The following is a 23,564-nucleotide window of genomic DNA, read 5'->3' on the forward strand; positions in this document are numbered from 1 at the left end:
TGTTGATTTTCGCTCTGATGGCTTTTAATTTTGAGTCCCTTTGGTTGAGTTATCAGCTCCTGTTTTTCTTGTGTTTTCAAATGCTGGAAGCTGGCTTATTGTGTTTTGTATTGTCTTTCAATTGTTGCATCACACTTTTTGCTCTTCCATCAGTTTGCTGGCAGTAATGGTCGGTGTTGTGGTAGCTGTCGATGCAGTCGGTGCTCGAGCGCTTTCTGGAATGGTTTCCGGATCAAGTGAGCTGGACTCTATGGGCTTTGAGTGGAGATGTTTGTGTATGGGCTTTGTTTGATGGGCTATAATGATCAAATGTAAAGTTCTCTGTCCTATTTAGATTTTAATGCAAGACTTTGCATAATAAACAAAGGTTTACGTGAATCTTATTGCTTTTGGAAAAATAATAATAATAATAATAAAGGCGTATCCAAGAAAACCAAATGGGGCCATTCGCACGGCACGGGAGCGGTTATTTCGCACGTGTACGTCATATAGAAAGAAGCAGACTGACATACCCTCTCCTTCCATCGGATAAGGCAAATTTCTCTGTGCTTAAAACCAGTGAATTGGGGCATTTTCCTCTTCTTCGGAGCCCTAGCTTCCGATTGCTTAAACAATGGGATCCAAAATTCTCCCCCAGGTACTCACTCCTTCTGTTGAATTTGGGATAAATGTCTATGTTTTTTCTACTTATTATTTGTATACATGTTGAGGGTTCGCACTGCAGGCCCTTCTTGTGATCCCAAGAAACCCCACCCATTGTCTTCCTCCAAGGAAATTACTGCTTCCTTCAACATTCCATCGTGGTTCCAGTCTCTGCATTTCTACTTCTCGAGCTTCGTCAATTTCAATTGGTTCAAATTTGGACACAATCAGCTCCGCATTTGCTAGACATGGCTTCGTTGCTAGAGCCGAATCGGAGAACTCCGGAGAAGGCGAAGTATCGGAAGAAAGTGAAAATGTTGAAGGAGAAGTAACGGAAGTAGAAGAACAAGAAGAGAAAGAAGGAAAAGTAGTTTTGGAAAGTGATGAGGTGAAAGCCGAACTAAAAGTGAAAGAACCCAGAAAGCCAATAATCAAGCTTGGGGATATAATGGGGGTATTTAATTGATTCTGCTTGCTATTTTCTTCTTTCGTCCATGTGTCTGTATGAGCTTTATTTATTTATTTTTGAATATGATATTTCTGATATCGTTTGGGTAGATATTGAATAAGAGAGCAGTTGAGGCATCAGAGAAGGAAAGACCGATTCCAGATATCAGGACTGGGGATATAGTGGAGATTAAATTGGTAATTGCAGTTCTTGTTGTTCTCATTTGAGTGTAGATGATGTGTTTATCTTATATAACCTTTTATACCTATATATGATTTATGTGGTTCACTTGCAGGAAGTTCCAGAAAATAGGCGTAGGCTGTCCATCTACAAAGGCATTGTTATATCAAGGCAAAATGCTGGTATACACACTACAATTAGAGTTCGGAGGATTATTGCTGGCATAGGAGTTGAGATTGTATTCCCTCTGTGAGTATATTAGTCCACATACTCTGTCTGTGATAGTGTACAAAGCAATTTATATATGTTTTCTGTCTTCTATGCATTCAAGAGATATTTATATATATATATATATATATATATATATATATATATATAAAAGGTTCAATTCTTAGTTCCTACAACATAAAAGATTTCATTTGTTCATTAAACTTTTATATCAACATAGATGATGCTTCTGGTCATAACTAGTGACGCCAAAGCAAACATATTAACTATACTGAAATATTTCTTGCACTTGTGTCCCACTTGCTGTTGGCATGAATATTGAATATCTAGGCCTGTCCATAACATCAGAGTCCCAAATGTTGAGGCATGAGCATCAATAAGTTAAATGTTGAACCTACAACTGGGACTTGTGGTGCATGTCCAGCATTCTGATGCTAAGGATATAAATTGAGCAATTTTTCAGATTCATGGCCATTTTAATGATGCTTCTAACAAGTACCATTTTCAGCAAAAAAAAAAAAAAAAGCCAAGTACCATCAATTTCTCTTTGTTATAGGCTATAGTGCTTGTCTCCTGAAGTTTTGTTTTGACTCTGGATTCGTTGCTCTTTTTCGTTAATTTTTACTTTTAGCAATTAGTAGTTTTTGTTATGATTAATGTGTCATCATTTGACAGCTACTCACCAAATATCAAGGAAATAAAAGTAGTCAAACATAGGAAGGTCAGGAGGGCAAGGCTGTATTATCTGAGAGAAAAGCTTCCCAGGCTGTCCACCTTTAAATGAAAGACATGGACAGAGTTGGTCTTCAGTTCTTTATTCTCCAAAATAGCATTCTCACTGCAGATATTTTGTAAGAACTGAATTTTCCATGTATCCTTTTTTATTTCTTTTTGTTTTATGAAATTTGCTGTATGCATAGATATGCTAGATTTTCTTTATGTACAAACTACATCATGTAATCGCTCAGTTTTTGGACTACTTAGTCCTGACCACTAAAATATTTGTTTTCAGCAGTTAATTATTTTCCAAAAAACATTCCTCCTGGCCGCTTATACCCACCTGAGCAGATTCCATCAGTTATAATCTTTTCTCTCTTATGGTTTTTTGTGTTTTATGATTAGACTTTCTTCTGTCTTGAGTGCGCAAGCATCAGAGGCATATGTACTTTTATCTTCATGTTCTTGTGTTCAGAGAGAGAGAGAGAGAGAGAGAGAGAATCAGGATGTGGATGCTAGCTGCCTATATGTTTATCAAAGGCTATTCAGGTTGTGAATTGAACTTATTATGAAGCACGAACTTGCAATCTATCTGATTCTCATTCTTACATGCATTATATAATGCTTCTTAGAAATAAGCATCAACGTATTTGTATATATTAATTGGAGTACTTGCTGCTTTCCTTCTTCTTATTGTCCATCTTTAAAAATAGATTTGGTATTACTAGTCTTTATGTATATAATATGTTGATTTGAGTCAATGTACATGCAATGAGATACCAAAAGTATAGTTTATAGTCATTTTGATATGAAAGGACTAGGTGGGGTCAATTTTATTCTTGGCAAAGTGTTTTGTACTAAAAGCGAAGATAAATTATCGATCAGAAGGAGTATGTAGTATCATTAAAAGCTTGCATTATTCAATTGATTGTATTGCCCCTGATATTCCTTATGCAGTAAGGAGACTAACTTGGTTTACAAGCAAGCCATAATCATTAATAGCGGAGCGTATAGTTTAGTATTTAGTTTCTAATAAAAATTATGGGTTATTGCATAGAAAAATTCTACAGTACGTAAATGTTGTTGTGTTGCTAATTAAAATAAATCAGGTGAGTGAATTCTCTCTTTACTTCAGTTAGTTTGTAAAAGTAGAAAATAAACTATTATTGCCAATTTTAATACAGAATCTAAACTTATTGCTACTAACACTATTTTTGGTTGGAGGTGAAGAAGAGGTAACTAAGGGGAAGGTGAAGTATGAAAATTTTTACCCTCCTTTTGTAAAGGGGTGAGCAAAATGTAAATAAATAGGAGGGGCAATGCTTACTTACCCCTCAACTGTCAATTTTTTTACACTCCAAATTTGGGTGTAAGGAGGGGAAAGTGAGATAAATCTTTAAAATTTGTCATTTATTCCCCTCCTCTACCCTCCCATTGGTTTACCTCTATCCAAACATGTAACTTTTTTATTGTAACCCTTCTTACCCATCACTCTCTTTACCTTTCCTTACTCATTCCTTAATTACCCTTCTCTCACTGTGTTAGACCAGACCTTGTTAGGGGGTTGGAAAAGGAAGGAAAATGGATATCAAATTTGAAGGAATTGTTTCACTTCTCCCTTCTTTCGTCCAATCATTCCCTTTATTTACACATTTTTCGTTTCTTTCCAAACAGGAAGTAAATATTTATATATCCCTATTTTTTCTTGCCTCTTTTTTGCCCAACATAGTGTAGAGAGACAAATAACACAATACTGTCAAATCATATTATTACGATGTTGTTATCAATATGAATATATTTTTTCATATCCATTAACTAATATTTTAGTAAGAAAAAATATAAAGCATGTCAACACAATCATGAAGCACGTATAAAATTTAAGAATTAAATTCAATGGGAAAACAAATTTTGTGGTCAGTCATAAAAATGCACATTATATTTTTAAGTTTAACCCTATGATGTGAATGCATTCATGATATAATGTAAGATAGATTGAAATAAGCTTTTAGTGAAGTTTTGCAGCTCTTTTGAGGATTGCAAATACACTTTTGAAAATTTTAATATGTGGAGTATGGAAGGTGGGCTGCTTCTTATAATAATCAACTTTATTTTTAAATTCATTCATAACAACGAATATTAGTTTAGTTGTTAGGCTGATAATCGCTTTTGGGCTGATAAAATGTAAATATATATTTTTGGCTGATAAATGCTTTTTCTAATATTAGAAGCAAGGTCCAGGGAATATTGTAATATTCATATATATATATATATATTTATTAAATCTAAACATTAGCAAAAAGTTAGTTAGAAACGCAATTATTCTCATTAACTTCTTTCTTATATTTTAAGATTAATAATTTCTTGTAAATAATAATTGGGTATTTGAAAGGGATAAAATTTATATTCAGAATGTGATTTAAAATCTGCATATAAAACAAACTAATTTTTATTCTTAAAAAATATAAACATATTTTTTACAAAATGGTTTATTTTTTATTATAATTTTAAAATATAAATTATTAATAAATTTATATATAATTACATTAATACGATTTATAAATTATTTTTTTAAAAATAACTATATTATAATTTTCATCAATAAATAAATAAATTTTTTTCACTGTAATAAATGTTAAAAATAAAAAAATATATATTTTTTTTCATAAAAAATATTTTCTATGAGATAGATGGAGGCTAAATTGAAAAATAGCTTAATTTGATTCAAATTTTTCTAACTCTATTTAATTGAATAAATTTTGTTGGTTTGTATATATATATATATATATATATATATATATATATATATATAAGTTTTTATGATTTCATTTTGTTTAATTAGTATAATATTGATAATATACACTGGAATTACAGATTAATTCAAAGAAATGTGTTTTTTTTTTTCCTAAAGTGGATATCACTACCAAATATGACAATGTCCAGCTACCTAAACATTATTTCCTATCTAACAATTCATCTATATAATATAATAAATTAATTTTAAAAATGGGAGATAGGATCCTAACTCAATCGGTACTAATCATATATTATTACAGTAATTTTTTTATAGATATATTTATATATAGTGATAAATAAAATAAAAAATTATACGTATTACTAAAAAAATCTTAAACGTAAAAAAGACAAAAACAAGTTTTTTAAGGAAATGTCCTATAAAATTGGTTTATTTCTTTAAATTATTTATTAATTTTAAAATAATTTAATTATAACATTATATAAAGTTAAGAGTATATTGATAAAGATAATATAAAATTAATTATTTTTAATTATATAATTATTTCATAAAAAACTACATGATTATATTTTAGTAATTCATGCGTAAAAGGCCATAAATCTAGGGATGGTAACGAATCGAATATTTTTAGATATCCGATCCGACCAAATCCTAATAAAGCGGATTTGATAGTTATAATCAGGTTTGGGATGAATTCGAATTTTAAAAATAATATCTGTTATGGGTTCGAATCAGATTTAGGTTTTATGTACAGGATACCACTATTTAAAATCGTTTATATAAATAATTAATTTAATATAAAAAATATATTTTATAATAATATTTATAAAAAATTTTTTATATATTTTTATTTAAAAATTTAAATTTAAATATCTTTTAAAAATATTAAATTTTTTAAATAAAAATTATTAATAAAAAATATTTTTTATATAAATTATTAATTAAAATATATAAGATTAATCATATTCGAATTTTATTCGAATAATAATAATCGGATTCAAAATATGAATTCGAATATTACTAAATAAATTGAATTCGAATTGTGAGAGTTTAATTTTTGCGGATACTCGTTTACTACATAAATTTTTTTTATTTTTAGGGTTTAGTTTATTGTTTCAATAGACATTATGTGCTCACATGAAAATATACTCGACAGTATTATTTCCACCAGAGATATTACACATGTCTTCTTAGGTCCTTTCCCTCTCTCTGATTTCTCCCTCCACTTTTCCTCCACCATTCTCACCTCACTTCCGGTTGTATATAAAAACCAAACTACCAATCTTTCTCCCCCAATCGATCAAATACACACTGCGCTTTCCACTTTTTAGACGCAGGCCACTGCTTCAACCGGTTAGCGCCCGAAATAGCCGCCTAGAACTGCGAGCCTCTCACTGCTCTCTCTCTCTCTCCAAATTCACTCCTTCATATTCGTTTAACCACATGTTCCTACTCTAAATTTATCGTTCTCTCACTTTTACCACTTCTCGCCTTCTTTCTCCTTCTCTCTGGAACTCGCATTGGTTTTTTTCCTTTGTAATTCAGTTGATTGATTGTTTGGAGCTTTTGATTGAGTCGAACTTAGGGGTTTTGTTTTGAGTTCGAGTTGTTGTTCTTGTAAATTTATCGGGTTTTGATTAATTAATTGATTGATTGGTTGATCTTCGGATTGTGTGAGATTTTTCTGAGTTTGAGGTTGATCTGTCTTTTGTGGTTCCGACATGACTGCTGGTGGTGGTAATCAGTTGATCGCAGTTCATCCTGATGAGCTCAAATTCATTTGTATGTTGTCTTTCTTCCCTTTCTCTCATCATATTTGTGTTCCTTATGTGGTTTAATGCATTGGAGTTCTTTTAGTTGATGGTATTTTGCTATTCTAGCGGTGCAGATAGGTGTACATTATGGTTAGGATCAAGCCTACGTGCTTTTTCCATGAGAATTCATATGATGAGAATGAGATTGTATTGTAAAGCGTTTGACCATACTAATAACAGAGATAAAATTACGCAAAAATGTAGGGTGTGATGGTTGTCGTTGATATAGTTGGATTTTCTGACTGATAATGGAAGGGAAATTAGTTGAAATAGGCGATTTTGATTCTCTCTTTTTATCCATTACATTCATAGGCTTTTTACATTTTTAGTGGATCTATATACATGTAATATGTTCCTTTTCTCCTGCTTGGGGAGCTTAGGTGTGAGAACCAAGTCAGGTATCAACATTCTGTGTCCCAGTATTTTAAAATTGGTTTCTTATGATGTTGAAGACGCCTCTCCAATCTCTCACCAAAGAGTTACTGCTATTGTTTTCTTTGTTTTTGCTTACTTATAATATGTTTTCATGTGTTTCAACATGATCATCACCAATGAGCTAGATCCCTGAGACCTGACATTCTAATAAAACTTTGAACACACTAGAGATACTCTGTGGTGCAAGAAGGAGGCGTGGAATTTCTTGCAGGTTAAAATTGATGGAAGTACAGTTTGCAGTAATGAATTAGAAGCCACATTAACCTTTTTTTTTTTTTTGGGGGGGGGGGATACCATAAGTTTGTTAACCTGGAGAACATACTGGGGTTAGTGGACTATAAAGACTAAGACCTGCCTTATTTTCCCATATTAGAGAAACTTTTTTTTATCAAAATGAAAGAACATCAAAAGTTAGCGAGGCAGCCTTGTTGATTTTTGGAATTTATAAGCTCAAATATATGCTCGTACCAGAAGTATGAATTACTGATGCAATGCTTCAATCATTTAGTAATATGAATTTATTGTACATACTCTTGAAAATCCAGCTGCTGTTAAGAAAAGTATGTCTTTATTATTTAGATGTGACAGTTGTGGAACATTCTTATTAATTCGGTTATTGCACATTCTTTTGGGATTAAGACTTTGTTATTCGTGTAATCAGTTGAGTTGGATAAGCAAAGTTATTGTGATCTTAAAGTTGTGAACAATACAGAGCACCATGTTGCTTTTAAGGTATCATCTCTCTTTCTATATTACTGTACAGGACAGTATGAAACTTATTTTTATAATATGTATTCTAGGCCATTATAGAATTGATTATAATTATGTTTCCCTCTTTGCCAGGTTAAAACCACTTCGCCCAAGAAGTACTTTGTAAGGCCCAACACTGGTGTGGTACAGCCTTGGGACTCATGTGTTATCAGAGGTTCTAATATTTTTATTGTCATATTCTTTTGACTGGAATTTTCTACTATTTACTCTAGAAATTCTTTAATTATACATGTATACAAGTACATATATGTTTTAGGATATATATCCACAAATGTTATAATGGTGTAGCATTGAATATGTGAATACACTGGCCATTAGTAATTTCTTAGATGTTTGTTGGGTGATATTCTGAAGAGCTTTGTATTTCTCTGTTTTAAATGTATCCATTATCGGAACTTGCTTGCATACCATATTTTAGTCTGCTTATTTTGTACATCATTTTATTGGTTTAGAATCATTCAATTACAATGCTGCATGTCAATTAATTGCTATCTTCTGGATTTTCAGTTACTCTTCAAGCCCAACGAGAATATCCTACAGATATGCAATGCAGAGATAAGTTTCTCTTGCAGAGTACAACAGTGCCTCCACATACTGATGTTGATGAGCTTCCACCAGATACTGTAAGAATGTTAATTTGGGGAAGAAAATGTCCTTGTTTAACTATGGTTCTCTATGAGTTTAATTCGATGCAATAATTTTTCTAGTTTAATAAGGACAGTAGTGGAAAGACACTAGAGGAATGCAAACTTAGGGTTTTATATGTCCACCCATCAGCTCAAGGAAACTCAGAAGAAGAGGCATCAAAACTCTCCTCGCAGAGTCCTGATCTGAACACTGTAAGCTTGTAGTATTTGTACTCACTGTTTAGTTTGTTGGTAGACTTACCTGCAGTCAAATGTTATGCAGCTTCATTCAAGCTTATGTTGCATATCTGGCTTAGCTGCTTGATCATGGTTTAAGAAAGTGCTGCTTTTGTTAACAACTAGGAACTATTTGAAGAAAATGATTAGATATAATAATATATCTCATTATTGAGTAAATGTCATATTGACATCTTATGATCAAGAAAAGTTGATGGTGAATTGGGGTTTATGTTATAGCAGAACCTAAGAATTCATCTTGTAGAATATGAATGTTTGTGTTTGGAGACAATGACAAAATAGAAGTTAAGATGACAACTTAACAATCATGTTTGAGCATAGGTGAACATTAGCATAACAAAAAATCAAATTTATCAGCTGAGACCAACATTTGTGTGCATTATTTGTCTGTTTGATCCCTGTAAATGTTGCTCTGATTTAGAGTTGGTCTATCTAGGGGTGTTGAATCATTTTCTTTTTAAAAATGTATATGACTGCAGGGAATTATTAGTTTCATTTGAAAGGGTATCATCTCTATATGCAGATAATTATTTTTAGTAGTTTAAAATAATGGAGTGCATCAGTATATGACTTTATTATTATTTACAGTTCTGCAAGTTAGCTTCCTGTACAGTGAAGCAGATCGTAGAATGTGTAAACAGGCATGTTATCATAACTAGTAAAATTATCTTTTGTTTATACAATCAGGAATTACAGAGCCTGAAGGATGAAAGGGATGCAGCTGTCCAACAAACTTCTCAACTGCAAAAGGAACTGGTCAGTGCGTGTTCCGTACTTGAGCCTGCTTTATTTATTTGAATTATTTTTCCTATTCTGATTGTCACTTGTCGGTTCTTTGAAATTTAAATATTATATTCAAGGTTCTTAAATTTGCCTTTAGTTGTTTAAGTCATGTTGTAAGAGAATGGTACTTTTTTTTTTTTGCTAGATAATCCTTTTTCCTTGTAGATTGCAAATGTTAGCAGTTATACCTCATGGAGTGAGGCCACTGTGGAAAGTCCATTCAAATTTTGCTAATTTACAATATGTTTGCTCCATTTTCAACAGTCAATTCACATCAAATTCTTATGAACATTTGATGTTTTAGAAAATATGATTGTGGCAACTGACATCTGGGCTGTGGAGGTGTGCCATAGATCTGGTGCTTGTTTATTAGATAGATCCCACAAGATTTCATCGTAGAACTGCTGAAGAGGGATCACTAGATGATTGAACAGCAAAGCGTTTTTCCCCCTTTTTTCGGATTTTCTGCATAATGACAAATTGATTTGAAGTTATTCTACATAATTTTGAGGCAGAGTCCCTTATGTCTAATAACAAAATTCTTTTCTTATTTTTTCTCCTGGCTGGGTTCCCCTCCTCTGGACACATGTTCCCTCTTCATTAATTGAGGTTGATAGGTGGCTTGGTTTTGAGTGCTAATAATCTGATTAAAGGGGCTAGTCAAATGAAAGAGAAAAAAGGACTAGTTGTTATCATGAGGAAAAAGGATCAGGGATTCAGGAGAAGTGTTCATGGAACTCTGAATATTATCTTCATGATATGCAATTTGGTAGAATCATACTTGAAATGTTTGTACAATTTGTCTTGTCTTACTTCCCTTTCCTGCAGGACATGATGAAGAGACGGGGATATCGGAAAAGTAGTCCAGAGTTTTCCCTGACTTTCGCATTTGTTGTGGGACTTATTGGAATCTTGATTGGCTTCATCTTGAAACTCACATTTTCATCGCCATTGCCATTGCCATTGCCATCACCATCACCATCTACAGAATGACTCCAAACCACAGGATCTCAGGCGATAAATTTTCTCGTGTTTTAATGTTCAAGTCATGTTTGGATGAATAGGGCTCTGTACATTGATTGCTGCAACTGTTGGTTTGGGAAATATATTTTTGTTCATTTATATATTACTGTTAGCAGCGAATATTTTTCATTTCATTGATTTGTTACTTTTAGTGTGAATTAGTAAGTGGATATTTCTGCGGCAATTTCTGAATGCAGTTTTGATGTTTTTGCAAAAAATATCCAATGACTTGAGTTTTCCACTTGACAGTATTCAGTATTGGAATCGTTTTCTTGCAAAACATCAGTTAGCAGGACACAAATCTGAAGATGTGTTTTCCAGCAGTATGCTGCCATGTTTTGCCAGAAGAATATTCATACAATTTACAACTTTGATTTGCTTGTGCTTCGTTTTCATCTTCTCTATTGGACTTAAAGGCTTATAAGCTCTTTTTGGTGTAAGATTCTGTTTGATTTAACCGTTGATAGCTGAAAATTATTGCTGGTAGTTGATTTTTAATTACAATTGAAATATTCTAAGCTTAGTAAGCTGTGTATGGTTATAAAATCACCAATAATGATATATACATCATATTATTTATTATTTATTGAAATATACATAAAATAAATAATTTTATTATATAACATATATAGGAGTTAAAAATATGATTGTTAATAAAATATAATTTATTTTTAATATATATGTATTTTTATTATATAAAAATAAATAAATATTATAACTAATATAATTATTTTTATAATATTTATAGTTATTTTATAAGCATAAATCATTTATTAATATATATTAAAATTTATAATTAATAAATGTTAAAAATATAATATAATTTAAATAAAAAATAAAGTTTCATCGATTGAAAAAACTTTAAAATTAGTGTTAAGAGTTTACTAAAGAGGCATACTAATTTTTGGAAGTAGATTAATTTTTTTTTTTTTTTTAAAAAAAAAGAACAGTTATCAATTATATGAGAAAGATAAACCAAATAATCTCTAAATGATGTGGATGCCACTAGTGGAAAATGTTGTGTTTTGAACATTAAGGCTTGTTGGTTTTTTGAAGAAAAAGGTTGTGTTTAAATTTGTCCCTCGTACAGTCTCCAAATTTTGGGTTTCTATTTTATTGTTAATAATTATATATTATTATTTGGAAGATTAATTAATTTACATTTTTTTTTCATAAACAATAAAGCAAGTATATCTTCGTTACATGTTTGTTCAATAATACCACAGTTATTCATTATTTTAATAGTAGTTAATTAAAAATTAAAAGAAATTATTTTTATAATTCATTTTCTCAATTTTTAAATACTAATTAAAACATTAAATTATTGCCAATTTAGAAACTAAATGAACCTATGCATATATAAAACAAAGTGGATAAAACACGACAACAAAAATATAATATTTTACAGGTTCAAAATTATAACTAGTTCTATATAACAAATACAAATATCACATAATAATAATTTTTAGCAGTAATATAAAATTTATTATGTAAATAGATAAAACCAATTAAAATCAAAATTTTCTTAAAATTTATAAATACAAAATAAAAATAAATAAATTTTAAACACACATTATGAATAATTAAAATAAAAAAGTATACAAATTAGAAATTAGTACAATAATAAAGTAATATATTAAATGGAAATAAAAATATTTTAAAGTTAATTAATATAAATTTTTTGAGAGAGGGAGAAGAAGAGGAAAATTGGCGGGAATCTCCCATGTGCTAAATCTCAAATTCTCAAATCTGCTAAATACGCGCCTCTCTCTCCACATTTCTGCAAATATTCCATATCCATCTCAAGCCCTAACCAAACCTTCCTTCCCGTTCTCTTACTCAGCTATGCAAACTCAGTTTCCGCACTCACAACTCGTTCCCTTCGGCTCACTCTCCGTCACATCCACCGATTCCCAGTCACAAAAAGCATGGTACCTCCTCTCCCTCCTCCTCTCACTCGGCCACCCAACTCTGCCTCTCGATCTCGCATCCCGCTGCACTTTATTCCGAGCCACTCCCGATCTTATAATATCTCTCTGCTCAATTCCTAACTCACCCATCACTTTAATTACCAGCAGCAGCGGCATTCATGTAACTATTTCGCTTATTGGCCTTTTCGCTTTTCAACGATTTGTCTCTAATGTCAACTTGATTGACGCGTTTCTGACTCCGATCAGGACCCAAGTCCGTGGGACTGGGATGTTAAAGGATGTTGTGAGGGTGTACTTCAGGAAGCGGAAGCGGATCGGATTTGATTCTGGAGAAGGTAAGAAATGGTTTCCCATCTTAATTTTCGTTTTTGAGATTTTGTTTACTAAAAACAATATATTTTGCTGTTTGTGTTGCAGTGGATGAGAATTATGGATCAGTTTGTCTTCCTTCAAAAAAAATTCGAAATGCTTACCGCAAGGTATCTTCAACTTCAGCAATTCTCTCACATTTCTAGTTCCTACTGTCCACGATTTCAGCGTAATTAAACGTCAATTTTAGGAGCTTCCTGCTTTCAATTTAAAAATAGATGCATGATAGGCAATTGCCGGTTTTTAAATGGTTTAGAACTGCCCTTTTGACATTATCCTTGCAGAGCTTAGAGTGCAATATGGGAACTTTTGACAATTGAAAATTTTTCAGAAGGATAGAAAAAAAATTCCGTGCCTGTCTTTAAGGGCCTGTTTGGATAATGGTTTCCCATGATCTCATTAATGTATAGTTTCCAAGGTATTATTTCCATTGTATGGTTTTATAATGTATTGTGTTTTACACGTTCATGGTTATATAACCAATACTTGTTTGTTTTAATTGTGTAGTATTGATTTGAATAATAATAAAATTACCTAAATATCTTTATTCATTTTTGTATACAATTTGATTACTAATTCTTCACTTTTAATAATTTAATACACATTTTATATTTATTCTAATTCATAAAGAGCTGTCCAATTTTTTTAAAAAATATATTTAATAATAATATGATATTCACAAGACTATATATTAATGAGTGATTATTAGGTTGGAGAGGTTGATTTGGTTAGTTAAAAATAAATAATTATTGTAGTAATAAATTAGTCATATATAAAAATATATGAGGGCAAAAGAAGAAACAAATTTTTTTATAACAATGCAAAACAGTGGTTAAAGAACTCTTGAGTTCTCGTGGTTCTATAACCATGGAATTTAACCACTAAAAACCATACAATACATAATACAATCTTCCCAAACATGGTTATTATGGAACAATATATTATATAACCATAGAAAAACATCACCCAAACAAGCCCTAACTAAAATAGCCTTACTAACTGGATATCTGGTTGCAGTAGCGTCAAAAGATGTGCAAATAATATTCTTCAGCGAGCTGTTAAATGGGTCACTTATGCAGGTACATTTCCAGATGGCACAAGGTATTAGCAGGAGCATTAATTCTGGGCCTAGTTTCGGGTCTATTAAAATAAATAACATCATTCTGCCGCCTGGTTTATTCAGCAAATCCATGGGCAATAGCAGAATCTTTAACCTAAGGAATGATGAACAAGTTGAAGATGAAATGAATGCGAGTATTATGAAAAAGGAGCCCAAAGGAATCATGGTGCCTTATCTGGATGAAGAATATGTTCTTCTGAGAAAGATGTTGGATGATCAAGCTGTGAGCCAAGAAGCTAAAGTAGACGAAGTAGATCTAAAAAGTAGAACAGATGCTGATGCTACTCTTTGTAGGGAAGATTTGAAACAGATTACTTTGTTACCAGCAGTATGTGCAAATGCTAATGCTGCTACAGATGCTGCAAATGATTGTCCTATTGAGATAGTGGGAATTAAATGCAAGGAAGGGGAACTGTTTATTGATTCTGGTAAACTGAAAGGAGAAGCAGCAAACTCTTTAAATTCAAATGATATTGCTATTTTGGGTACACCAATAGAAATTGACATGAATGAACTGCCACCTTTGGATGAAGAGAGATTAACTACTCATGCAAAGAACCAGGATATAATTCCAATGGATGAGCACTCTGCAGTTCAGAAGCAGTTGTTGAAACCCTCTGCCAAGATGAAGCTCTCTTTTGGGGAAGCAATGACCCCGCCTAGACCTCAAGCTGTTGACCAATATTTGGAGGGGAGTAAGGCAGTACGGACCCCCAAAGGAAACCGTGAAGTTAAAAGAAATCTTGGGGCAATTACTATAACACAAAAATCAAAGCAGAAACGTGACAACATGCATATTAAAGATGGCACGAAGGATAGTGTTTCTTTTCCTGACATGGTAAGCTCTACTCTCTTGCCATATTGGTGCTCGTTTTGTATTTGTTCACTTGCTTTGTGTCTGTTTTAGATGAAACTTGATCGATAAGCATGACTTGCACTACAATTAATTAGCTCCATTTCCATTTATTAGGAACTAATGGTAGCTGCTTTGTAATTGTAGGATCAAGTGGAAACCAAGGGCCTGCCAGGCTTTGAGTCTTATATTGTAGAAGAGGAAGAAGGTTCAGGTATGAAAACATTTTGCATTTCCATTTCTTGCCACACTCCTCTCAGCCATGAAATTCATTTGGATTGATTGACATTTAATCCTTGGCTGGCAGGTGGTTATGGCACTGTTTACAGGGCTCGGAGGAAGAGTGATGGGACCACAGTTGCAATTAAATGTATGTTAGACGATTGGTTTATGTATCATGCTGACGCATATCCATTTTTTCTATAAAAATAAGAATATCAATCACCTTTGCAGATTTGACTCGCAATTCGTGAAATTATAATTGTTGCACAACATGGTGCTCTCAATGAGAAAAATAGTGTATTTAGGGATGAAGCTCCCTCCCTATTGTTTCTGGTGAAGTTTGCAAATCACTTAATGCCAACCTAAAATCTTTTTGCCTTTGTTTTGCAGGCCCTCATGCAAATGCTAACAAGCACCATGTTAGCAATGAACTAAGAATGTTGGAGCGCTTTGGGTAAGGCTTTAAGAAAGTTCAACACGCTTCAAGAAATTATCCTTCCATTTGAACTATAGCAAATTTCTAATTTTTAATACGCAAGTTAATTTAACTGATTCAGGGGTAAAAACTTTGTCATAAAATATGAAGGCTGTATTAAGAGCGGAAATTCTGATTGCTTTGTTCTAGAGCATGTTGAACATGATAGACCAGAGGTAATCATCAACTCCTTCAGTGGGTGGATAAATTTGGTTTTCAATCGGTCGACATTAGTTTTGCTTTAATTCGCTAGGTGTTGAAGAAGGAGATAAATATTTTTCAGCTACAATGGTATGGGTATTGCATGTTCAGAGCACTTGCTAGCCTTCATAAGCAGGTAAGCTTGTGCTGACGCACATATCTTGTGCTGAACATTTATTACATGAAGAATTTTGATTTTTCTTTTCATGTAAGCAGGGGATAGTCCACAGAGATGTCAAACCTGGTAACTTCCTTTTCTCTCGCAAGGCCAATAAAGGTTATCTTATTGATTTTAACCTTGCCATGGTTAGTTATATTCGTCTGAATACATTTCCATGCTCATTTAGTTTTCCCTTGGTTTCATAATTATTAGTAAAACGCTAGTGATGGTTGCCTTCGTATGTATTGTGCTTTTGACAGGATCTGCACCAAAAGTACAGAGCAACTAGTAAGTTCATATTCTTATCTTGGCTTCTATATTTAGAGAATGAAGAGTCAAGAATGACCTGAGGATTTCTGTTGTATTTGATAACTAAATTGCAAAAACAAAAAGAAATGTAAAGATTCACATGTGATTGATTTGCTAGTGAGCAGCTCGCATATAAGCTTTCCCCTTGACCTCAGAGGCACTTTTTTGACTTAATGTCTTCATTTTCAAGATTTCAAATTTAGGGAACTCACAGCCAGTTTATAGATTAATCTGATATCTACTTCGATGGAATATATATGAGAAAATTGATGGAACATCTTTCCATACTTCTGCAGACAAATTAAAAACAGGCAATGATGTATGCCTCAATTATGTTGCACTTCCAAATAATAAATCCGTTCCTCCAACCAAAAATAGAAGGGCTCCAGGTGCTAAATCTTTGGATCCATTAAATAAAGAAGCAATAAAAAGTATGAAGACAACTTTAGAACCCAAGATCCAAAAAAAGAGAGCTGTTGGTAGAACAAAGGTCCAGAATGACTTGGCTGGTTGGAGTGTAATGAAAAGTCAAGGAGCTGATGGCTCTGGCATAACCTCAGTGAAAGATGGAACAAGTACTAGAACTCCTTCTGTAGAAAGGCCCAGAGAGCCTTTACCATGCCAAGGTAGAAAGGAACTCATCAGCTTGTTGCAAGAAGCAATGCAGAGTCCAAATCATGAAGGATCAAGTGCTCCAGCTTCAATGAGAAAGAGGATTGCTGCACCTCCTCGAAAGGTGGATGAAAGATTTATTTACCTTACTCCAATGACTCTGCACTCAACTGGAATTGCTAGTCCTGGTGCCTGCTTAATTAAGAACAAAGGTTTGTTTCTCATATTAGGACTTAAATGATTTAGTTTAGTTTGATGAAACTGTTGTATTTATTTCATTTTTTTGTCACTAGAAGATGGGAAGCACAAGAAAGAAGGTCCATGTGTTGGAACCAAAGGTTTCCGGGCTCCAGAGGTGAGAATAAGTAGAACTGTCATGACTGCATTAATTTAGTATTCACACGTTTCTCTTTTAATTATGGCTACCAATGAACATTTATAAAAGGGTCGATAATTAAGGGACTCTTTTGTGTCTTTTCTTTTCTTTTTAAATTTTTTATTCTCGTTCAGTTGTCAAAGAAATTTATATAAATGAAAAATATTTATTTTTATAGTGTGATATTTTAACACTGAAAAACAGACTATTGCAGCAAGGCAAAATCTACAAAACATCAGTTTGTTTTCCAAAAAAAATTTTTTATTATTATTTTTTTAAAAAAAAACAAATCAGACTAGAAAGATTAAAAAACAAAGCACAATTAGTACCAAACATGCATGTTATGTTTTACTATTTTTTTTTAAAAGTTGATGGGAATATAAACAGCTATAGATTTGAGTATTGTTTATAAATGCATCTGTTTTATGGTTTCAAAGAATGTTCTATAGAAACTGGAAAGAGATTATATTTAGTTAAAAATGACGCAGCTGCTAACTTGCTACGATGAACATTAAAATCTAAGATAACAACTTCTGATAAAACATTGGTGCATTTGGAAAATTCCTCTAACCAGCTTCACTTTGTGACCCACAAAAAGAAAAGCCATCAAACGTCTTATCTTTCTCGTATATTTGGTATATGATACTTTCCTTGAATCTAATTCAGATTGTATATGATTGACACTGAAGAGAGCAATGATAATTTGCTATAAAAATATAGTGACCTTCAACGTTACATGATATTTTTGCTCCCTAGCACTTGGTTCTCTTGCCCATTGGAAATGAAAAACCTTATTAAGGATCTAATGTGTATGTTATGCAATCCTTGATTTGGTTTGCCAAAAACGGAACGAATGGATCTTCATGTTGAGTGTTTCTTCCAGGTCTTGTTCAGGTCTCCTCATCAAGGACCTAAGGTTGATATTTGGTCTGCTGGGGTCACCTTACTATACCTAATGATCGGAAGAACACCCTTTTATGGCGACCCTGAACAGTAAGAATTACTGTTTTCAATCCACAAGCATTGCTCATTTGTATTTTATGTCCATATTATATTTTGCCAACCATAAATGTCGCTGTTACCAGGAACATAAAGGACATAGCAAAGCTAAGGGGAAGTGAAGATCTGTGGGAAATTGCAAAGCTACATGACCGGGAATCCTCTTTCCCAGCGGTATTTAAAGTTCATATCTGTGAGTTCCATGAGTCTAAATTTGGAATTTGAGTTTAAAAGTGTTCATTTTCCCGCAGGAATTATACAAAATAGAGTCTTTTCCATCTGCGACCTTACGGGAATGGTCCAAACTAAACACGAAAAGACGGGATTTCCTTGATATAATCCCAAGCTCGTTTATTGATCTGGTGGACAAATGCCTGACAGTAAACCCAAGATTGAGGATCAGTGCAGAAGATGCATTAAAGCACGAGTTTTTTGCTCCTTGCCACGAGAGTTTAAGAAAGCATAGGCTGCTCAGGCAAGGGCTCAGCTTTGACTCTGGAACTAATCTTCCTTCACACGGACAAAGGCACAAAGGAATGGAAAAGGAATGCCTGTGAAGATTTCTTATCAGCAAGGTTGGTTAGATATGGATTGGTGCTCTACTGATTTTAGGTTAACCCACTTATAGCTATAATATGATTCTCTATCTCTGATGCTGTAAATGTGCTACTGATGCAAGCTTGAGTTCTTTTTCTGTCTTCTTTAATCCCAAAGTATATTTTCCCAGTATTGTATCTTTATTACCAGGAAACACAGAGCCCTACCATCAAGTGTACGTAAAAAATTCCTGTTATGCACAGTTGCAAATATAAATATGCTTAGTCCTTCCCAGATATTGCTGAGCTTGAGCTGCAGATTTTCTTTTTCTTTTCCTTGTTCTTTTTGCCACTAATTTATTTTAGGTGGACTAATTCTTATCCATGCCGATTTCTAATGTGAACACAATCAAAAGGGGGCTAATTTTCAGTAATGATCCTTCAAATTATTTATATTATTTAATTTTAAATATTTTAATAAAATCACTCAATCTTTAATTTTATCTCAAAAAACTTACTCCAACAGTTTACAATAATTTTTCATATTATTAAAATAAAAAATAGTAATTATAGCTCCCTGGTCACCAGAAAATTTAATATTTTCTCTGAAATCAATTTTTAGAATTGAGAATTTACAGTAATTTCATTTTTATTATATTCAATAATTTCTTTTTAAATATTATTAAAATTAAATTTTAATTTTAAAAATATTTTTTTATTGTTAAGATAGTTATCTTTTATTTATCAATGATATGATTTAAAAAAAAGAATCTAACATGCATGTTTATATATATATATATATATATATATATATATATATATATATTATTTTGCAACTAATTGAATGACTTTCTAAAATCTAAATTAGTGCATATAGTGTTTTGACGAAAAATTTTATACAATGTAATTGTAAAATTTAATGATTTTTTATTAAAATAAATACTTTCATTAATGAATAATATATATTTATTATTAAAAAAATAAATAAATTGGATATTGTAAAATTGAAATTAATGAGAACTGTATATTCTTATTTAATTGAAATAATTCAATTAACAAATTTAAAATTTTTAAAAAACATTTTGTTTTGATTTTTTAAAAAATTAAAAGTCTTTTTTTTTACTTATTTCTACTAATTTAAATAAATTATTTTCAAAAATTTAACTTTTAAAAAAATAATTCATTTAAATTAAATAAAATTAAATTTTTAAAAGGTAAAAATGAGGTGTATCCCATTTCTGCTTTCTGCTTGAGGGCTAAGGATCCGTGAGGAATAAAACCTGACCCGTGACCCTACAGTCCTACACATCCATCCCAGCCTAGCCCAGCCCAGCCCAGCCCAGCCATGCTTTAAATCCAAACCTTCAATTTTAAAACTGTGAAAGAATCCGGGTCGGATGACTTTCTGGAAGAATCCACATACGGATACCGTCCGTGAAACATAAAAATTTAGGAATTCATCGGAAAGTCTAAGGGTAATATCGTCAAATCGATATTCCTAGAAATTTCCACGAAACTAACTCGCCTATTATATATAAACATATATGACGTATTCATTACCCCGAGTATCATCCATAAAGTCTCCTTCAACCGATCTCACTTTGTTTCTTGTCAATCGACATTTTCTTGCACTTTCTCGCTAATCTTCTCTTGTTTTCTTTCTTTCCAACCAATGGACGCGTTCGCTTCGTTCTTCGATTCCCAATCTACTTCAAGGAATCGCTGGACCTACGACTCCCTCAAGAACTTCCGCCAGATCTCTCCTGTCGTCCAGACTCATCTTAAGCAGGTATGATTTTTGCTGGAATTTGTTGTTGTATTTTCAATTGATTCCTGAGAAATTTTTGTTTAATTATCGGATCAGTTGTATGGATTTATAGGATTTTTTTTTAATATGCTTTTCGTTTGTGGGATCTCCTTATGCGAAGAACGATAAGAAAAAGGAAATTAAGAAGCTAAATTTGTGTAGATAGGGTTACTGGTGGCGTCTTGGTTGATCGATTAGTTTGACTTGGTCGCCTCTTTTGAATTATGGTTGGTTTTAGGGAAGAGTTTTGTATGCTAATCGTTACAAGGATCCAACAATATCTTACGGTGGTATTCTCTGATTTATCACCTTGGTTGCGGTGTAAGTATGTTGCCCCCGTGCTTTTATTTATGGTTGAAAGCGTTTGATTCTAAGAAAACCGTGGCAGGGAAAATAATAAGGGGAAGGACATAGAATGGTATACGTGTTGAAGTAGAGAAACAGCCATTTCATTTATGTAGTGAAATTATTTATATTTTACTGTATTTTTTTTTATCGCATATTGGTTTGGCTGTATTTTGCTACGAGTATTTTTTATCTATTTATTCTTATTTATCGTCTTTAAACTGTCATAGATACAGTTTTGAGGAAGTTGCATAACTTTTCATAGCTGGTCTCACAGCCTTCAACTTCCTAATTTTGCAGGTTTATTTGACCCTATGTTGTGCACTGGTTGCATCGGCAGCTGGAGCTTACCTACATATCTTGTGGAACATTGGCGGTCTTCTAACAACATTTGCATGCTTGGGATGCATGGGTTGGCTACTTTCTCTGCCACCTTATGAAGAGGTAAAGATTTGATTCCTTAATAATCTGCTGATTTCTGCAAGGATCCAAGAATTATATCCTTGTTATTTACTCAAATTTGCTTTCTTTTTTTGGTGAAGCAGCAAAAGAGGGTAGCTCTGTTGATGGCAGCTGGACTCTTTGAAGGGGCTTCCATTGGTCCTTTGATTGATTTGGCCATTGAAATTGATCCAAGGTACGTATATATTATGTAAAATCTGGTAGTGATTATATCATGGTATTTTGTTAATTGATTTGTGGCCAAATACAATTTTTTTTTTACTCTTCACCTTTACACACAGCAGTTGGCATCCTTTTTTATAGTTAATGTTAATGTTTGTTGATATTTAACCTCTAAAGTTTGTAAATTGTAAGCATTTACTCCTCAAATTTTATGAAGTGAAACTATTAAACCCTTGAAAAGTCAACACATTGGTAACTCATGTCCCTGGGTAGGGTTAGATAATTATATTTTCATGGAGTTTAGGTGTTAAACCTTACCAATGGAAAGGTCAGGTTGTTAACTGACTTCTTGTACACAGGTCAGGGGTTAAATGATGCATTTAGCCATGTGATTCATACTTGACTTATGTAAATTTGGGTTTAAACTTGGAACTGGATACTAATGTCCTGAATTTCATGCTGTCAGGTTACTATATCTGTTTCGCTTATTTTGGTAATGTGCATCTATCGGGTATTCTATATAATTAAGTATATAATAAAAATAATGGAAGTATGTAATTTTGGTTTTTATTGTAATGTGCGTTTAACTCGCATATGAATTGGTGTGTGCAAGTTGCTTGTGAAATTTGAACGACTCTTATCGAATTTGTTTCTTATGTTTAAATGCAGTTTAATTTTGGTAGTTGCAAAAGCATCCTTGTGTGATTTATTTTTTTCTCGTCATGATGGAAAAATATTGTGCTAATTTTGTTAACGAATTTCACCCTTGTGACAGTGTTTTGATCACTGCATTTGTGGGAACTTCAGTGGCATTTGGTTGTTTCTCGGCAGCGGCAATGTTGGCAAGGCGTAGAGAGTATCTTTATCTTGGTGGTCTGCTTTCATCTGGCTTGTCCATCCTTCTCTGGTTGCAGTTTGCATCTTCCATCTTTGGAGGATTTGCAGCCATCTTTAAGTTTGAGGTGAGGAAAAATTTTATATGATAGTTGTGATTATCTACTAATTTGTTGGTAAAGCGTCTTTACCTTATTCTTGATAATCTTTGCAGTTGTACTTTGGGCTTTTGGTGTTTGTGGGTTATGTGGTGGTTGACACCCAGGATATCATTGAGAAAGCTCACCTAGGTGATCTGGACTATGTAAAGCATGCTCTTAGTCTTTTCACCGACTTTGTTGCTGTCTTTGTTCGAATCCTCATAGTTATGGTGGGTTGCTTTAATTGCCAAAAATTATTCTCCAGCTTTTTGATACTGCATGTGATGTATATATCAAATGCTTATACATCACATTCATCAGCGTAACTAATAAAATATCTTTTGTTCTTCAGTTGAAAAATTCAGCCGAGAGGGAAGAGAGGAAGAAGAAGAGGAGAGATTGAATTTGAGCTGAAGAACAATAATGGCCTGCGTCTTCGACCCCTGGGCTGCAGTAAAATGCAACTGGTTGTCTATAATGGTCTCTTTATTCTCCGCCTAATCAACGCATCGACATTGGAACCATGTAATTAGTAGTTTTATATTGGAGGATATGTAAGGTTTTGACAATTCCACATGTACGAATCTTATACTATTATATCACATGGTTTTCAGCGCCTATTAGGTTTTTCTGCTTGTATATTCTATTCTGATGGTAAGGTTTGGGTTTGAAGTTAGGAAATCTTGGAGTGTATGTTTGGATGGACGGAAGAAACATTAAGAGATCATAAAAGAAGACGATGAAGAAATCTTTGGATATTGAAACTAGAATATTGGGAAGAGAAGTGGCCTTTTAAATGGTAAGAATATAATTTTAATTAGAAATGTTTAAAAAATATAATAATATATCATATATGGATATTGAGTGTTTTCAATTTTTTTTTTCTTTTTTTTGGTTGCTTTTCAATGAATTAAGAGACTTTGTAAAATGCTATAAGCATTTTTTTAAAAAAAAATTATAAAATTTATTTTTTA

At 32.6% G+C, this 23,564-nt stretch overlaps 4 protein-coding genes across 7 annotated transcripts; all 4 read left to right on the forward strand.

The window, feature by feature from the left end:
* The first annotated feature begins 455 nt into the window (after positions 1–455).
* Positions 456–2,515, forward strand: LOC110609585 (50S ribosomal protein L19, chloroplastic). Its single transcript, XM_043956591.1, has 5 exons — positions 456–637; positions 725–1,096; positions 1,201–1,287; positions 1,386–1,519; positions 2,174–2,515. Exons 1-5 carry the CDS (start codon positions 614–616, stop codon positions 2,280–2,282), a joined length of 726 nt encoding a protein of 241 aa, XP_043812526.1. The 5' UTR covers positions 456–613; the 3' UTR covers positions 2,283–2,515.
* Positions 2,516–6,142: 3,627 nt separating this feature from the next.
* On the forward strand, positions 6,143–10,887 carry LOC110616336 (vesicle-associated protein 2-1). 2 transcript variants are annotated; one of them, XM_021758734.2, is made up of 7 exons: positions 6,153–6,749; positions 7,878–7,948; positions 8,060–8,141; positions 8,495–8,610; positions 8,695–8,826; positions 9,559–9,627; positions 10,483–10,887. In XM_021758734.2, exons 1-7 carry the CDS (start codon positions 6,689–6,691, stop codon positions 10,645–10,647), a joined length of 696 nt encoding a protein of 231 aa, XP_021614426.1. In that variant the 5' UTR covers positions 6,153–6,688; the 3' UTR covers positions 10,648–10,887. The 2 variants fall into 2 exon arrangements, with proteins under 2 accessions (XP_021614434.1, XP_021614426.1); XM_021758742.2 differs by lacking the exon at positions 8,695–8,826 and having other exon boundaries at positions 6,143–6,749.
* Positions 10,888–12,439: 1,552 nt separating this feature from the next.
* LOC110619968 lies at positions 12,440–19,137 on the forward strand. Of its 3 annotated transcripts, none has more exons than XM_021763498.2 (15): positions 12,440–12,943; positions 13,026–13,087; positions 14,057–14,935; positions 15,098–15,164; positions 15,258–15,320; positions 15,563–15,626; positions 15,730–15,823; positions 15,901–15,984; positions 16,065–16,154; positions 16,269–16,296; positions 16,614–17,141; positions 17,223–17,284; positions 18,189–18,298; positions 18,391–18,478; positions 18,556–19,137. In XM_021763498.2, the coding sequence occupies exons 1-15, from the start codon at positions 12,523–12,525 to the stop codon at positions 18,859–18,861; spliced, it is 2,946 nt and encodes a 981-aa protein (XP_021619190.1). In that variant the 5' UTR covers positions 12,440–12,522; the 3' UTR covers positions 18,862–19,137. The 3 variants fall into 3 exon arrangements, with proteins under 3 accessions (XP_021619190.1, XP_021619198.1, XP_043812539.1); XM_021763506.2 differs by having other exon boundaries at positions 17,226–17,284; XM_043956604.1 differs by lacking the exons at positions 12,440–12,943; positions 13,026–13,087 and adding an exon at positions 13,094–13,395.
* A 1,255-nt stretch (positions 19,138–20,392) lies between these two features.
* LOC110630361 (bax inhibitor 1) lies at positions 20,393–23,229 on the forward strand. Its single transcript, XM_021777820.2, has 6 exons — positions 20,393–20,629; positions 21,293–21,436; positions 21,538–21,629; positions 22,392–22,578; positions 22,665–22,820; positions 22,943–23,229. The coding sequence occupies exons 1-6, from the start codon at positions 20,513–20,515 to the stop codon at positions 22,991–22,993; spliced, it is 747 nt and encodes a 248-aa protein (XP_021633512.1). The 5' UTR covers positions 20,393–20,512; the 3' UTR covers positions 22,994–23,229.
* The last annotated feature ends 335 nt before the right edge of the window (positions 23,230–23,564 follow it).

Source organism: Manihot esculenta, chromosome 1, assembly GCF_001659605.2.
Source record: "Manihot esculenta cultivar AM560-2 chromosome 1, M.esculenta_v8, whole genome shotgun sequence".
In the NCBI taxonomy this organism is placed as follows: domain Eukaryota; kingdom Viridiplantae; phylum Streptophyta; class Magnoliopsida; order Malpighiales; family Euphorbiaceae; genus Manihot; species Manihot esculenta.

Excerpts from the sequence above, each read along its gene's own strand:
- LOC110630361 (XM_021777820.2), top strand. The coding sequence starts at position 20,513 with ATGGACGCGTTCGCTTCGTTCTTCGATTCCCAATCTACTTCAAGGAAT. Across the intron at positions 21,630-22,391 it reads GCCATTGAAATTGATCCAAG|TGTTTTGATCACTGCATTTG; the intron begins GTACGTATATAT and ends CCCTTGTGACAG. Across the intron at positions 22,821-22,942 it reads TTCGAATCCTCATAGTTATG|TTGAAAAATTCAGCCGAGAG; the intron begins GTGGGTTGCTTT and ends TTTGTTCTTCAG.
- LOC110616336 (XM_021758734.2), top strand. The coding sequence starts at position 6,689 with ATGACTGCTGGTGGTGGTAATCAGTTGATCGCAGTTCATCCTGATGAG. Across the intron at positions 6,750-7,877 it reads TGATGAGCTCAAATTCATTT|TTGAGTTGGATAAGCAAAGT; the intron begins GTATGTTGTCTT and ends TCGTGTAATCAG. Across the intron at positions 8,142-8,494 it reads GGACTCATGTGTTATCAGAG|TTACTCTTCAAGCCCAACGA; the intron begins GTTCTAATATTT and ends CTGGATTTTCAG.
- LOC110609585 (XM_043956591.1), top strand. The coding sequence starts at position 614 with ATGGGATCCAAAATTCTCCCCCAG. Across the intron at positions 1,288-1,385 it reads ATATAGTGGAGATTAAATTG|GAAGTTCCAGAAAATAGGCG; the intron begins GTAATTGCAGTT and ends GTTCACTTGCAG. Across the intron at positions 1,520-2,173 it reads GTTGAGATTGTATTCCCTCT|CTACTCACCAAATATCAAGG; the intron begins GTGAGTATATTA and ends ATCATTTGACAG.
- LOC110619968 (XM_021763498.2), top strand. The coding sequence starts at position 12,523 with ATGCAAACTCAGTTTCCGCACTCACAACTCGTTCCCTTCGGCTCACTC. Across the intron at positions 18,299-18,390 it reads TTTTATGGCGACCCTGAACA|GAACATAAAGGACATAGCAA; the intron begins GTAAGAATTACT and ends CGCTGTTACCAG. Across the intron at positions 18,479-18,555 it reads GGGAATCCTCTTTCCCAGCG|GAATTATACAAAATAGAGTC; the intron begins GTATTTAAAGTT and ends ATTTTCCCGCAG.